General features: G+C 45.4%; 2 protein-coding genes across 5 annotated transcripts in view; both read right to left on the reverse strand.

The window, feature by feature from the left end:
• LOC119446442 (retinol dehydrogenase 13-like) overlaps positions 1 to 7,966 on the reverse strand; it is a 73,300-nt gene extending 65,334 nt beyond the window's left edge. Inside the window, exon 1 of the mRNA XM_049664149.1 lies at positions 7,599 to 7,966. Within this exon, the coding sequence (XP_049520106.1) occupies positions 7,599 to 7,752 (154 nt within the window). The 5' untranslated portion in view covers positions 7,753 to 7,966. The remainder of the gene's footprint in view (positions 1 to 7,598) is intronic.
• The window catches only part of LOC119446444 (protein NipSnap), a 52,797-nt gene that overhangs the window by 28,229 nt on the left and 12,062 nt on the right, over positions 1 to 12,506 (reverse strand). The window contains exons 8-9 of one of the 4 annotated variants that reach the window (XR_007466146.1): positions 11,291 to 11,374; positions 8,886 to 9,277 (exon numbers count right to left, since the gene is read on the reverse strand). The exons of 1 other annotated variant lie outside the window; for it this stretch is intronic. Coding sequence is in view for 2 of the 3 variants with exons in the window: in XM_037710875.2 (XP_037566803.1) it covers positions 9,213 to 9,277; positions 11,291 to 11,374 (149 nt within the window). In the remaining variant the exon portion in view is untranslated. Of the gene's footprint in view, positions 1 to 8,593; positions 9,278 to 11,290; positions 11,375 to 12,506 lie in introns of those variants that run through there. 2 more of the 4 variants (XM_037710875.2, XM_049664151.1) reach the window with 2 other exon arrangements.

The following is a 12,506-nucleotide window of genomic DNA, read 5'->3' on the forward strand; positions in this document are numbered from 1 at the left end:
GGTAAGATGGTGCAAAGACACGACGAGCGAACGTTCCTGATTGTAGTCGCGTAGCATTACTCTGATAGAAGAACTAAAGAACGAACATAAGATAACATAAAGTAGACTTACGTGACGCAAGTGAACGTACGCCAACTGCGATACTATGTTTCTAGATTAATGCTCTAAGCTTGTTGTCTCCCCTCCCGATATGACTGCTGCGATAGACCCCGAAGCGCCACATATACTTCCACCTTTCGTTTCGTTTTTTAATTTTTTATGTTCGTTCCTTTCAGTTCTTCAGTCAGTGTATACTAAGCGCAATACATCATGAACGTCCACCATGCAACTATAGCCCCGTTCACTGCTTTGCTACACGACGATAAAGTTCAAAAATAAAATAAAAAAGAAACTACAGACGAAAGAGCCGAATGAGAAGAACGAACGAGGTTCTTTATAGAAGCGGTTATTACAGAATCATCAACGCAATTCAGTGCGGAGCCCCTCATAAATTTTGCAGAAACACAGCGTGTGACAACGCAGTACGGGGCGCGCGACGTCGTGTGCAGATTGCATAGATGCCGTGAATATTTTAGCTGAAACAGTCTCGGAGACCCGAACCTGTACAGCGAGTCTACCCTTACTGAAATTATGCACGTATAGAGACGTTGAAATTCATAACAACTGCTGCCCAGGTGGTCCGCAAGACAAACTGCCAGACGTTGGATGGTCATGATGCGAGATTTTGGAGGGCGTTATAAAACACCGAACACTGTCGAAACGAAGAAATCACTTAACACTATAGTCAGCTATACAACACTTTATTTCTATACATATGATATCGCAACCATATAAAGCCAACAGAAAACGAAGCCCAGGAACGCAAAGGAAACGATGCATGCCTACTGTCTTCGATACGAAATATTACACTTTTTAGATGAACTCTTTCAAGAGTTCTTGAAAAATGACGCACATTTAAAAGAATTTCCGCACTACTTTCATACTCTGAGATCAGAGAGATGGCTCGCACAGCATCATCGAACATATATATATATATATATATATATATATTGTTTTCAATCGCTAACGTACTTAGTTCCCGTATCTAAGATATACGTTTCTAGATAATGTTTTATGTTTTTGACCCCCCACCCGAATAACTGCACGATAGACCCCGATTGTTAAAGACATTACTTTGTGTTACAACTTTCAAGTCCTCCCCGCCTTTTTTTTTTTCCTTTTTTTTTTGGCATGTCTGTGTTCATTGTATGTATGCAATACGTTGTATTGGTTGTACTATGATCAGTTCCCTTATAGTCGCATTGTGTTGTGCGACTGTATGAGTGCACGTGTCTTTTCGTGTATAGTGTCGCATATGTTTTTGTAATGTTCAATCGCCTGTTTTGCTTACCTGTACGGCTTGACTTTATACTACAGTTTGTATGTCTTAATACTGGCGCTTGTCACCTGCGAGTGGCGCCTTGGTCCCTTCAAGCTGTATTAAACAGCTTTCTTGACAAGGCGGCCACCAACATTTTTCGGAATGTCGAAGAAATAAATACGATGATGATAAATATTAACGGTCTTTTTCTTTCTTTATTTCTGTCTTTCTTTTTTCTTTAGGAAAACAGAAATGAAAGTGGGCGAAAAGGTTACTCCGAACCCGCATTCTCCGAATTACGCGTGCGATGCTTTATACCAAATGCACGTCCCGCCGATCTCCTTTGAGCAGGCAATCCCGAGCCACCAGTTCAAGAGGCACCGATTTCTTCCTGTAATTAACGATGCTTACAAAACATACACGCATTGAGTGCACTCTCGCAAAAAGAAGTGTTTGCGCACTCAATCAGCAGACAAGGCCGGCACATAACCGCAATCGACGGCGCCAGCGGTATTCTGTCCCGCGGTCAGTATACGCTGTTCCGTTTCGTTTTCGTTTTTCTCGGCGAGTTAGTTGCACAAACTAAGAGTATAAGCCCTTCCTCTAGTGCGCGAGTTATCCCACGCCTGAGTGGGATATTGCCCATTGGCTATTGCCCACTGGCTATTGCCCACTGGCTATTGCCCACTGGCTATATATGTATACGCATCGCGAATGGAACGAAACTCCAGTGGGTGCAAGGGCAGGGCAGTGAGAGGGAAAGGGGGCGTAGTGGACCGTGAGCTTATTTATTTCATTTACTCTATAGAATTCTTGACAGGCGAGGCTTACAGGAGAGAGAGAGAAAGCACTTTATTTGCACCCGTCAGAGAGTCTGGGTGATCGGGGTGAGACTCAGCTCCCCCTTTCACCGTCTACCTCCCCCCTAGACGTCGGCCGGAATCAGTTGGCTTCCGGCGGCGGCCTGGGCTTGACAGGACCACCACGCAATTCAGACCCCGCGTGCTTGTGGAACCGGTACAGATAGCCGCGGTTGCTCGGAGGCGGCTTTCCTTACTCATAGCTCAGCTCATGGTCGTTTTCTATATGATGCCGAAGTCTCAAAAGCGCGACAGAAGCTGGCGAACGTACCACTATACCCAATACGTGTGGCCGTATAAGTATAGCCAATACTCACAGCCGTTTTGTTGTCGTTTTCCCAGCAAGTTCGAAATCCTGTGCAAGCACTATAAAGCATTCACCTTAATTGCGTATAAAACCAGGGACAAACTTTTGTGGAGCACGGGCGCAGCGGGAACATTGTTTTTTCGTCGCGGTCTAAGCGTGCAAGGTGGAACTCGGCAGTGCAATCTGAAGTTTTGCGCGTATGCATCACAGTATATGCATGGGCCAGCAACTTTCTGGCTGCATTTAATGGCGCGACGAATTTCAGCCTCCTTTGGCAGTGCGCCACATTTTGTTTCCAACTCTATGCGGAGTCCGGCTTGGCGACAAAGCAGTTGCAGTGTTCGTATGTTATAAGCAGCGAGAGGTGAGAGTATCATCAGACAACCAAGAACCGGGACCGGTTGCTTGTCTGAAAGAGGAGAGGAGGAGACTATACACTGGTGATCCGCTAATTGAACCGATTAGCTGCGGAGTTGGACGACCCCATCTTCTAATTCTCGTCCACGATTGGCTAACGCAAACCGCAACTTCGCTAATCAGCACGGAGTTGACTCAGCCTATATAATACGTATTTCTTTCAGTCCCTGTGACTGAAACGCAACTGGTACATGTACGTAACTGGTATATTGAGCTCCGGGTAAATTGACCCCCAACATCCACCCAAGTACACTCGATGCATATCGCGTCATGTTGCTACACACGACCTTTTATTTATTTTTTTTTTCTGATGGCACTACCTTACTTATTTGACGGAGTGTTCGACGTGACGTGTACAGTATACGATGGTGAAAGGTTTCTTTCTTTCTTACTCTCCTTTTTACTTTCGTAAGGCTTGCACATAATAATTCTATTTATAAAACAGGCGCACACAATAGAGTGCACAACAAACCTGTACATACTTTCTCCGTAATTATGAGCACCCACTACAAAACGCACTATATACCACAGCGTCCCACCACCTAACACCTTGATTGTCTTACAACATATACTGTGACGCCTTGGAATCGTGCAACTTAGTATTTATTCATGGTCCATCACAATATTGTGGATGAAGGTTCTATAATGTTATATAGGGTAAAATCTCTTGATGCTATAATTGGCCGCAACTTCTTTAAAATTCGCATCATCCGGAAATTCGGATCAACCGCAATCGTATCATCGAAGTTCGACTGCATAAGTGGATACGCAAGATTCTAACGTGGACACGTGACCGCTCACCTTGGACTGCACTCTGTTACTTTGCATTTTCGCAGAGTGACAGAACACATGCGTTATCGGGCCCTAGTGCCCGTTTTCCTTTTCCCCTAAAACTTCTTACGTTTGAACATAACGTCAAGCTTTACAGACATCCCAAGTGCACAACATGGAATAGCACATTGGTCCTTTCCACTCCCGTTACAGAATGACACTTAAAAAGAAAAGGAAAAAAAGAGAGAGAAATTATATGGCGGATCAGGGAACATATTGTTTAACCATCCATTACATTCTCGAACGCGGCCGTGTTACCGTCGGGGTCGGTCACACGACACGGTAGATGATAATAAATAACGATAATGACACAGCACATAATAGAGCGATACAGTCTTGAATCTTCAATCGGAAAAGCTGCACGCTGTTAGTCGCGTGAGAAGAGGCTGGTGCAGTTTGCACTTAGTAAATCGGCTTGTGTGTACTTGGGGAACGCCAAGTCATGCAGAACCACAACAGAACTCTGCGGATTCAGAGGACGTGTAAAATACCGTAAATAGGCTTTCCCAGACATCTATAACTTGTCATAATTATTATGGCCGGTTCCCGCTAGTATAGCACTGTTAAAACTGAGAGAGAAGAGTTTTGAAAGCTTGGATTTGGTACGCGGCTGGGACGGTGGCATTTGCCACGCTGGCGCCTTATTTATGATGCCGCTTTCTCTAGCCCGTGTCTGCCGTTAATCGCCTTTTCTACTGGCCGCATTTTTATGCCTTTAACTCTTGGCCTCGACACCTGGAAGCATTGTTGCCGTTATATAGCTCCTAAACGTTCGAACGATTAACCGCGCGTTACGACTTCCGAGCGACGCAGTAGATGCATGAAGCAAGATGCATGCAAGCAGACAAGGAGGCGCCAGCGCAGCCGCGCTGTAGAAACGACCGTTTGCCATCACGTGCTTGAATGCTTTTTCCAGATTTTTTTTTTTTATGAGTACGCTTCAAGATCGTCACGTGACTCTTCCACCCGTTTGCGACTACCTTCAGGTCCTACATCTTCGTTAGATCGCGCGAGATGTGCAGAGAAGCGCACTTCCGGATTTTTCACCTCGTCTCACCGCCATCTTGTCCCGCTAACATCGTGGCGTCATATAAGGGCACTGAACACCAACTGTTAACAAACCCGACTAAGCGCACTGCACACAGCCAGCGTTCTTTGATCTGTGTATATACTCATGCTTATGTCTGCAAGCTCGTACCGGCGACCGTCGGCAATGCCGCGGAAGCTGCTTTGGAGCGCTCGTTCTGGGCCCGAGCCGACCCGAAATAGACCTCCACCGTCGTGAAGCTGAAACTTAAACCCGCCGGGGCCAAGCTCACCGCTGCTAAATGTGTCCGCCCGCGGACTCCCCCCCTTCCACCATGCGACCGGGCGGCCTCGTACGCTATCCAGGCGCCACACACACACACACGCACACACTTTGGACGAGAATCGGCTCTGAGAAAAGCACACACACACGCACGCCACTTGCGCTCTTACACACCCACACATCCTTAACCGGAGTCGAGAAACAATGGCGAAAACAACCGGTCAAGGCCACTCGTTTTCGACACCTGGCAAAACGTGTCTCTGCAGATGTGGGACTGCCACACGGTTCTTCTTGCAAGCCAGATGTATACCGCCACATGTGCAGCGATCAGTTTGGCGTGGTTCGTTTTGTCGACGACGCGAGAAGGCTGAGACTGATAGCGTCGTAAATCGATCTGCGCAGGAAGCCGCCGAAACAATGTCGCTGCGCGTAACAACAGAAGCGTCAACGTGTTTTGCTACGTTCTCTGCTAGGTATATGGCCTTGAAAATAACGTTTGAACGTCCGGAAGGCAAGAACAACGGACTTCGACCATTTGAACTAATAGCCGGCCCCGAAGGAAGTGGATATTTAGTAACCACTTGGATATTTCGGGGTTTAGCCGCAGAGCACTAGCCCGAAATCTTTTGGAGCGCAGAAACGGCGAAAGGCGTTCAAATACACTACGAGCCTTAAGCATTCACCGTGAAGCTTAAATATAAAATATAAAATTAATATAAAGTATTCTGCGGCCCATAAATATATATAGTCTTGAACAGTGCATATATTACAGAGCATCTTAGGGTAAGGGACACAAGCCACACCCAAGCGTTGGGGGACGCAAACTCCATTGTGGTCCCCTCGCGCTCTCTTGTGCTCGCTTTGCATGGGTTCTCCTGTACGCCAGGCGCTTTGCGCCACCCAACGCTCAGGTGCACTTTGCGTCCCCTAACCTACAGCTCTCTATTGTAAGGACGCATGTCGCGCGTGCTATACTTGAAGACGATTCTCGTCCGAAAAGGTATGTCTCATCCAAATGTGTTCTGTTACTGACTACGATTTTAGGACGCAATATACAACAAGCCCTCGTTATAACGAAGCCACCGAGACAAGAGCTGTACTTCGTTACAAACGGTATTTCGTCAAAAGCAAAGGCTCTAAAAGAATGAAAGTAGGCGAGAGCGGGGCCTTGTAAAACGTATGCTGAAACGCATCCACTCTCGATATCGGGGACACGACACAGAATTTCTTCTGACGCCCGCGAGCAGCTGCCTCGTCTGTCGGTTATCATCACGCGGTACAGTTAGGCCCGAGCAGCTGCCACCATTTGGTGGAGTTACCATCATAGCGCTCTTTGCCACTCCATGAAGATACGAAAGCAAAGGGTGCCCCCGTATGCTGCACCGTGCGGTCCCCTGCGCTAGTGACATCCCGCAATTCACACACTTCGTACTAAGCGGATACCGGCACCACTGCACTTCGAGTAATCCGGTACAAAATGCGATCAATGACTGCGAAAAACTTCGAATAAACCGATATTGCGGATAAACCTACTTAGTACTAACGAGAGTTTTCTGTATTTCATATTTTCACACTTATTTGCACTCTCAAAACGTTTGTGAGCAAGAGTACTGTTTACTAATATTACTTAAAAGTTAGTTTTATGTGGTGGTGGTTCACGTTCCTGCAAAACAATCTACAGGAAAGGCCTATACATGTTCACTAATCCCGCGTCTCTTTTCTGTTTGTCGAATCCTGCATGAGCAACTTCTTTATCTTATATGCGCAGCCTCATTAGAATGATGAATGACAAAGAAGTCATATTAACGAAATAAGGGCTATGCCGAAGTCACTTTACTCGCCCCAAGGAACTCCCGAGACTGAAAAATGTCTGCGCATGTAACAAAATAGTCCCCGCAAGAAGTAAATATTCCACAAACCTAACAGTTGTGGTTATAAGCAACCTTTGCAAATGCTTTCGCGCAGCTAGCAAGAGATGGCCGACCTTGCCCTAGAACGTTGCAACAGCAGACACCTCCTCGCGAAAACACTCATGAAACCAATGCCATAGCCGATTAATCATAAAACCAACTTATGCAAGGTCGTTTCTTTTACGCTCTCTCGTATTCTTGAGTGTGCCGCAAGACAACCTAACAGGGCTATGTTTATAATGTTCAAACTACGAAATGCAAGAATAGTAGGTGAAAGCTGATAACAGCTAAGCTACGTGGTATATACGAACGCTTCGTCGCGAACATTTTTTGAGCTCCTCGCAGTAAGCCGCAAGTCGCTCTCAAGGATGGGAATGCCTCTCCCACCTTTCTTTTTAATTGTCGGGCTTAATTAAAGAATTAAAAGCCTTCCTTAACAGATATCTACACAACTCGTGCAACTTCACATTTACAGCGGATTAGCTAAATCTTCTGTGTTTTCAAGCTGTAGCATCGAGCTCGTATCGGCTATTCTTCGACAAGCACGTTGATGAACAAAATCCATGATGATACCACGTGCCCAAGAACCTCCAGTACGACTTACCTGTCACAACAATGGTCTTTCCTTCGAGGGAGTCGTCGCTGTGGAAGAATTCGGTCCTTCGAATGATGTGCTTGGCCAAACAGAGCAGTCCGACGAGTAGGGAACAGGGAAAGAGTAAATAGAAGGCATACTCGGAAAGCGTTCCTTCCATCATCTCGAAGCCGTTCCCACCGCGAGTTTAGGGAGAAGCAAAAATCGCCACAAAACGAGCTTCCTCCCAGGAACAAAAGATATAAAAAAACAAATAAAGGAGAGAATCCACACTTCGACCGTGCACAGAAAAAGTCGCAAATGCCGCGCTGCAGCAGCAGATGCGACAACGCACGGCCGCGAACACGTCGTCTGCTGCAGACAGAAGACCGCGTCGTCTGCTCCGGATGAAGGAGCGGGAGGAGGAGGCAAGCTTCTGGGAAAGTCCGTTAGAGGTCGCCTCCTCTCGAGGAGCAAAACAAAAACCTGGGACGGAGCCATTGGCGGGCCTTCGCATGTAATTCCGTGCCGCCCACTCCCAAAACCGGGCGTCGGGAGGACCCCACTTTCTTCGCCTTCCTTCCATTCTACGTGGGTTCGGGTGTATATATAGAGGCAGAATGCCGCATGTATAAACCTCGGCCGGCGCGCTCCACACCCTACCCTCAACGCGACGCCATGTTTCTCTCGTCTAAAACGCGTTTCTTCCAAGCACACTTTCAGCGGACTAATGAAGACCCTGAGCGCCTCTGCCAAGTTTTAATCAAGCTATAAACGCCCCTTCTTCTTACAGGGAGGCCTAATTCTCGCGAGGTTTCATTATCTAAAACCAACAAAGCTGGAGCTAAAATCGCGCACTTTGCCTTTGGAACACCAAGCACAAAAAAAAAGAAAAAAAAAAAAAAACGCGACAAACGGCGAAATTACAACCGTTACGCGAAGCCTGATAGTCGGTCAAATGTATATTATATATTTTGGTTCATTATAATCAAGGATATGCAAAAGAAGAGAACAAGGAGTCACAATAACGATGCATCAGTCGTCTGCAGGGCAGTTTATTTATAAACTAACACTGTATATCTCTACACAATATTTACAAAAACATTCTGTCCCAGCAGCCTTTTTTATTTTTTTTCTTGCGCTTTGATTCAACAAACCTCAGTCGGTACCTAGCCTTAGCTGCAGAGCAAAATTTAAGGTCACACAATTACAGCAGTTACACAAGGCTAGCCAAGTCTGTAACGTAATAAAAAATATATTCGCATTTTCTCATTAGCGTGTGGTGCAAATGCACAATCACACTGCTAAGCAACAGACTTTTCACAGAGTAAAAGACTCTGGGCAACAAGTTCCGCAAAATACACCAATAAGGCATTTTCCCCCGCTCGAGACAAACAAGAATAAAGTGAGCTTAGAAAGAAAGGTAGCTAAAATAATCAAACAGGAAAAAACAAATTGTGTATAATTCCGTCGATGGTTTGCATGTTATGCTTTACGACAGTGAAATGTTTCACAAAACATCGACTAGGATAAAGAAAAATACGAATTGATTTTAAAAAATCATAACGGTTAACAGGCGAAGTCCTATTCCATTCCTAGTCCTGCAGTCTTCCTCCGCACCTCAATCCAGCCTAAGCTTGCTCTCTACTTCAGTGGCGAAAAATCAGTAGGCCGCATCCATCTTGACCGCATCTCCCGAATCAGAGGAACTGGAAGCAGACAAGAAGGGCAGTTAGAAGTTACAAGTCTATTGTAAACGACAGCAAATGCAACTTGTGCTAAGCATGCATATGCTCATGGATGCCTACTGGATGTCTAGTGGACTCCCCTTCAATGTAAAAATCAAGGTCCTGTTAAATCTCTCTATAACATGGTCAAGTCCTACTTGCCATGCCAACTAGATTAGCTCACCAAGTATTGAACATGCATACTAACAGAACAGTCACTAATTTGCTTCTAGTTATGCTTGCTCAAACTAGAGGGCATTATAGGAGCCCACAGACTACCAGCTAACAAACTTTTTTTTACTGAATTCTAGCTTTACTGACCCACTTTCCATTACAACAGCTCCCAGCTATTGAAAGAAAAAAGAAATTGCAAAAAGCTTTTAACTCACTTCTGTGTGAACAAGTCTGAAGGCATTAAAGAGGCCCTGAAGCACTTTTTATCGAAGTCGAGAAATGCATTTCAAGTTAAGTTAGACTGTTTCAGAAATACTTTGCTGCAATAAGTTCTCCAATGCGTTCAGCAGAAGCGAAGTTACTGGCAATCAAACATACCATTTGCGGTGTTTCCACTCCTTCAATGATTTGCACTGCTAAGTCTAATGCATAGGGGGGTGTGCCCACAGCCCTCCGCCTACTCAATGTCACTGTGGTGAGCAGTTCAAATTTGATTTTGGATGTTCACGTAGATACCACTATTTCTGATTTTGGGGCCTACGACGCGCCAAACAAGGTTGTACTCAGCGGCTGCAGTGAGCTCAGCCAGCGGACACATCGCGACACCCCCGCGGCGGCCACTGTATCTACGCTTCGTAGCAGACTACATGCAACATACAACTGCAGCGTTTGCTTTGTGCACGAGAGGGCTAAAGTGCGCGCTTGCGCTCATATGCTCCTGTATGCCTGTGCTATGTTGTGCGGACCAGCTTTGTCCTTCACCAGCTTGTCCAACGGATAGTAGCCACATCCAACTTGCACATTTTGAAGTGCTATCAATAACTCCGCCAAGGTGCCAACCAGGAGCGGTCAGGAGTCTGCATACGCTGGCAAGCGTGTGTGTGGTCTGACCTTAAGTTTTGCGTGGTTCGAGGCTAGTTGAGAGTTCAAAAATAGTTGAAATTAGCGAGACCCGACGGCTACGACAAAGATAAGGGGAGGGTGGCCAAAGTTTCAGCCGCGGTCGAGCGTGGATAGTCGGCTTCGTGCGGAAATACGTGATTATTATCGAAATTCGAAAGCAGATTGTCGCTTACTTTAGCCTGTTTATTAGTTAAACTGCGTTAATGCACAGTAACAGTAGGAAGACGCACACTTATCCAAACACTCTTCTTGATTGATGTCAGCTACTGGCCAATAGCAGCGTATAGGAATCTGCTATATTATGAAATAAAGCCTCCAGAAAAGAGTGAGGAGCAGGATTCTGTTGAAAAGAGTGTTTGAGAGAAATGTAACTTCGCAAACCGCTTGCAAGATCCATGCCGCCGTGTACGACTGCAAAATGTGGCTGAGATGTTCACAGCAGCATAGTTTTTTTTCTCCAAGCCCAAGGGGTGGTTCAGGGCCCCTTTAACATTACCAATGGAATGATCCAAAAGGAGGGGGGGGCACCACTTGCTAGTACACTTCTCGTTCTCCCTAAAAAAAACAAATTTTCTGAAAAAGTGATATCGTTTTGCAGAGAAACAAGATCTCTACCGTCTTTGTTAATAAACATAGTGCAATTCCAATCACTTATTTCTCAAGAAACCTAGGAATTCCTTGAGAAGTGAACCTATCTGACTGAACCTACCCTAAGCAATTGTACTTTACCACCAAATCCCCCTGAGATGAAAATGGACTTAGCACAACGACAAATTGGCTCAGTACATGGATCAAGGGGACCTAGTGCAGATAGAGACAAATATAACTCTTTCGTAATATTTCTCTGCTAGTACACCTCGCAACGTAGCTACACATCAGTACTGTTCAATTCTCATGTGCACCGATTTGGTGCCTTACCTGTGTAAGCGACACATTCATCCCAACCAGGTTTCCTCCAGTTATCTTCGCGAATATCCTTCCGAGCCTGAAGGTCCTTATATGCTGAAAAAAGGTGTTAGGAAACAGTCAGAAACTTGCACAGTGAAATGTCACTACACTGCAACTGAACGGATTAGAACATGGCAGCGAATGCTCTGTAATCATGTGCAAAAAGCTGTGGGTTAAAAAACAGTTTGCGGAAATGTGCAAGTGGGGAAAAAAGTTTTTATAAAAGAGAAAAAGCTGGCTGATGGTAGGGAAACAGCCAATTAACTTTTTCCGTACTGCACCCATTGGGCATGGTTAGCCCTCTATCGATGGTTTGAAACGCCGATTTCGAGACCTTCCGTGCCGCTCACACACATACTGCGCTATCGGTCGTGAAGGAGGAGAAACTATATTTTTGTTTTCTAAGCAGTTCACTTTTTTCCCACCAGGCAGCGATGTTAGGCCTTACATTAAGAGACAGGAAGAGATCGGTGTGGATCAGAGAGAAAACGGGGATAGCAGATATTCTAATTGACATTAAGAGAGTTACCGAATGGATACTAAAAGAAGGGAAGCATAGTCGAGGATGGCAGAAAACTAGCTGGGGTGATGAAGTTACTAAATTTGCAGGCGCAAGTTGGAATCAGCTAGCACAAGGGTAATTGCAGATCGCAGGGAGAGGCCTTCGTCCTCCAGTAGAAATAAATATAGGCTGATGATGATGATTAAAGGCATATTTATCAACATCAAAAAGCAGCATCAAGCATGAGACACATGGTGCAATTTTGCGTGCAATCCATCGTACGACGTGGCGCATCGGTAACTGGTGTCATCCTGAGAATTTGTTTCAAGTGGATCCTTGCGAACTCCCCGACTAGATTTTGTAAATTGCAATATGTGCCACAAGGTAATTAGTTAACTTACTTAGTGAATCATTGTTAATTAGACGATTATGCATAACAAGTGTTTGCGCATGTAATGCCATCTCTTCGAGTAAACCAGCTCATGAACTAGAATTTTAAAAAATGTTTTGAAGGTGTTCGCTGAAACACCCGGTACAGGTCTATTAGCGTATCGGCTTGAGGATCTATGCTACAAATGCAACACTGACTTTCAAATCGATACACCAATAGAGCTATTGGACTAATAAACTAATACACCTAATAGACCATACAGTAGAATCTCGCTGATACGATCCCGTTACATA

The sequence above is a fragment of the Dermacentor silvarum genome, chromosome 3 (genome assembly GCF_013339745.2).
Source record: "Dermacentor silvarum isolate Dsil-2018 chromosome 3, BIME_Dsil_1.4, whole genome shotgun sequence".
In the NCBI taxonomy this organism is placed as follows: Eukaryota; Metazoa; Arthropoda; class Arachnida; order Ixodida; family Ixodidae; genus Dermacentor; species Dermacentor silvarum.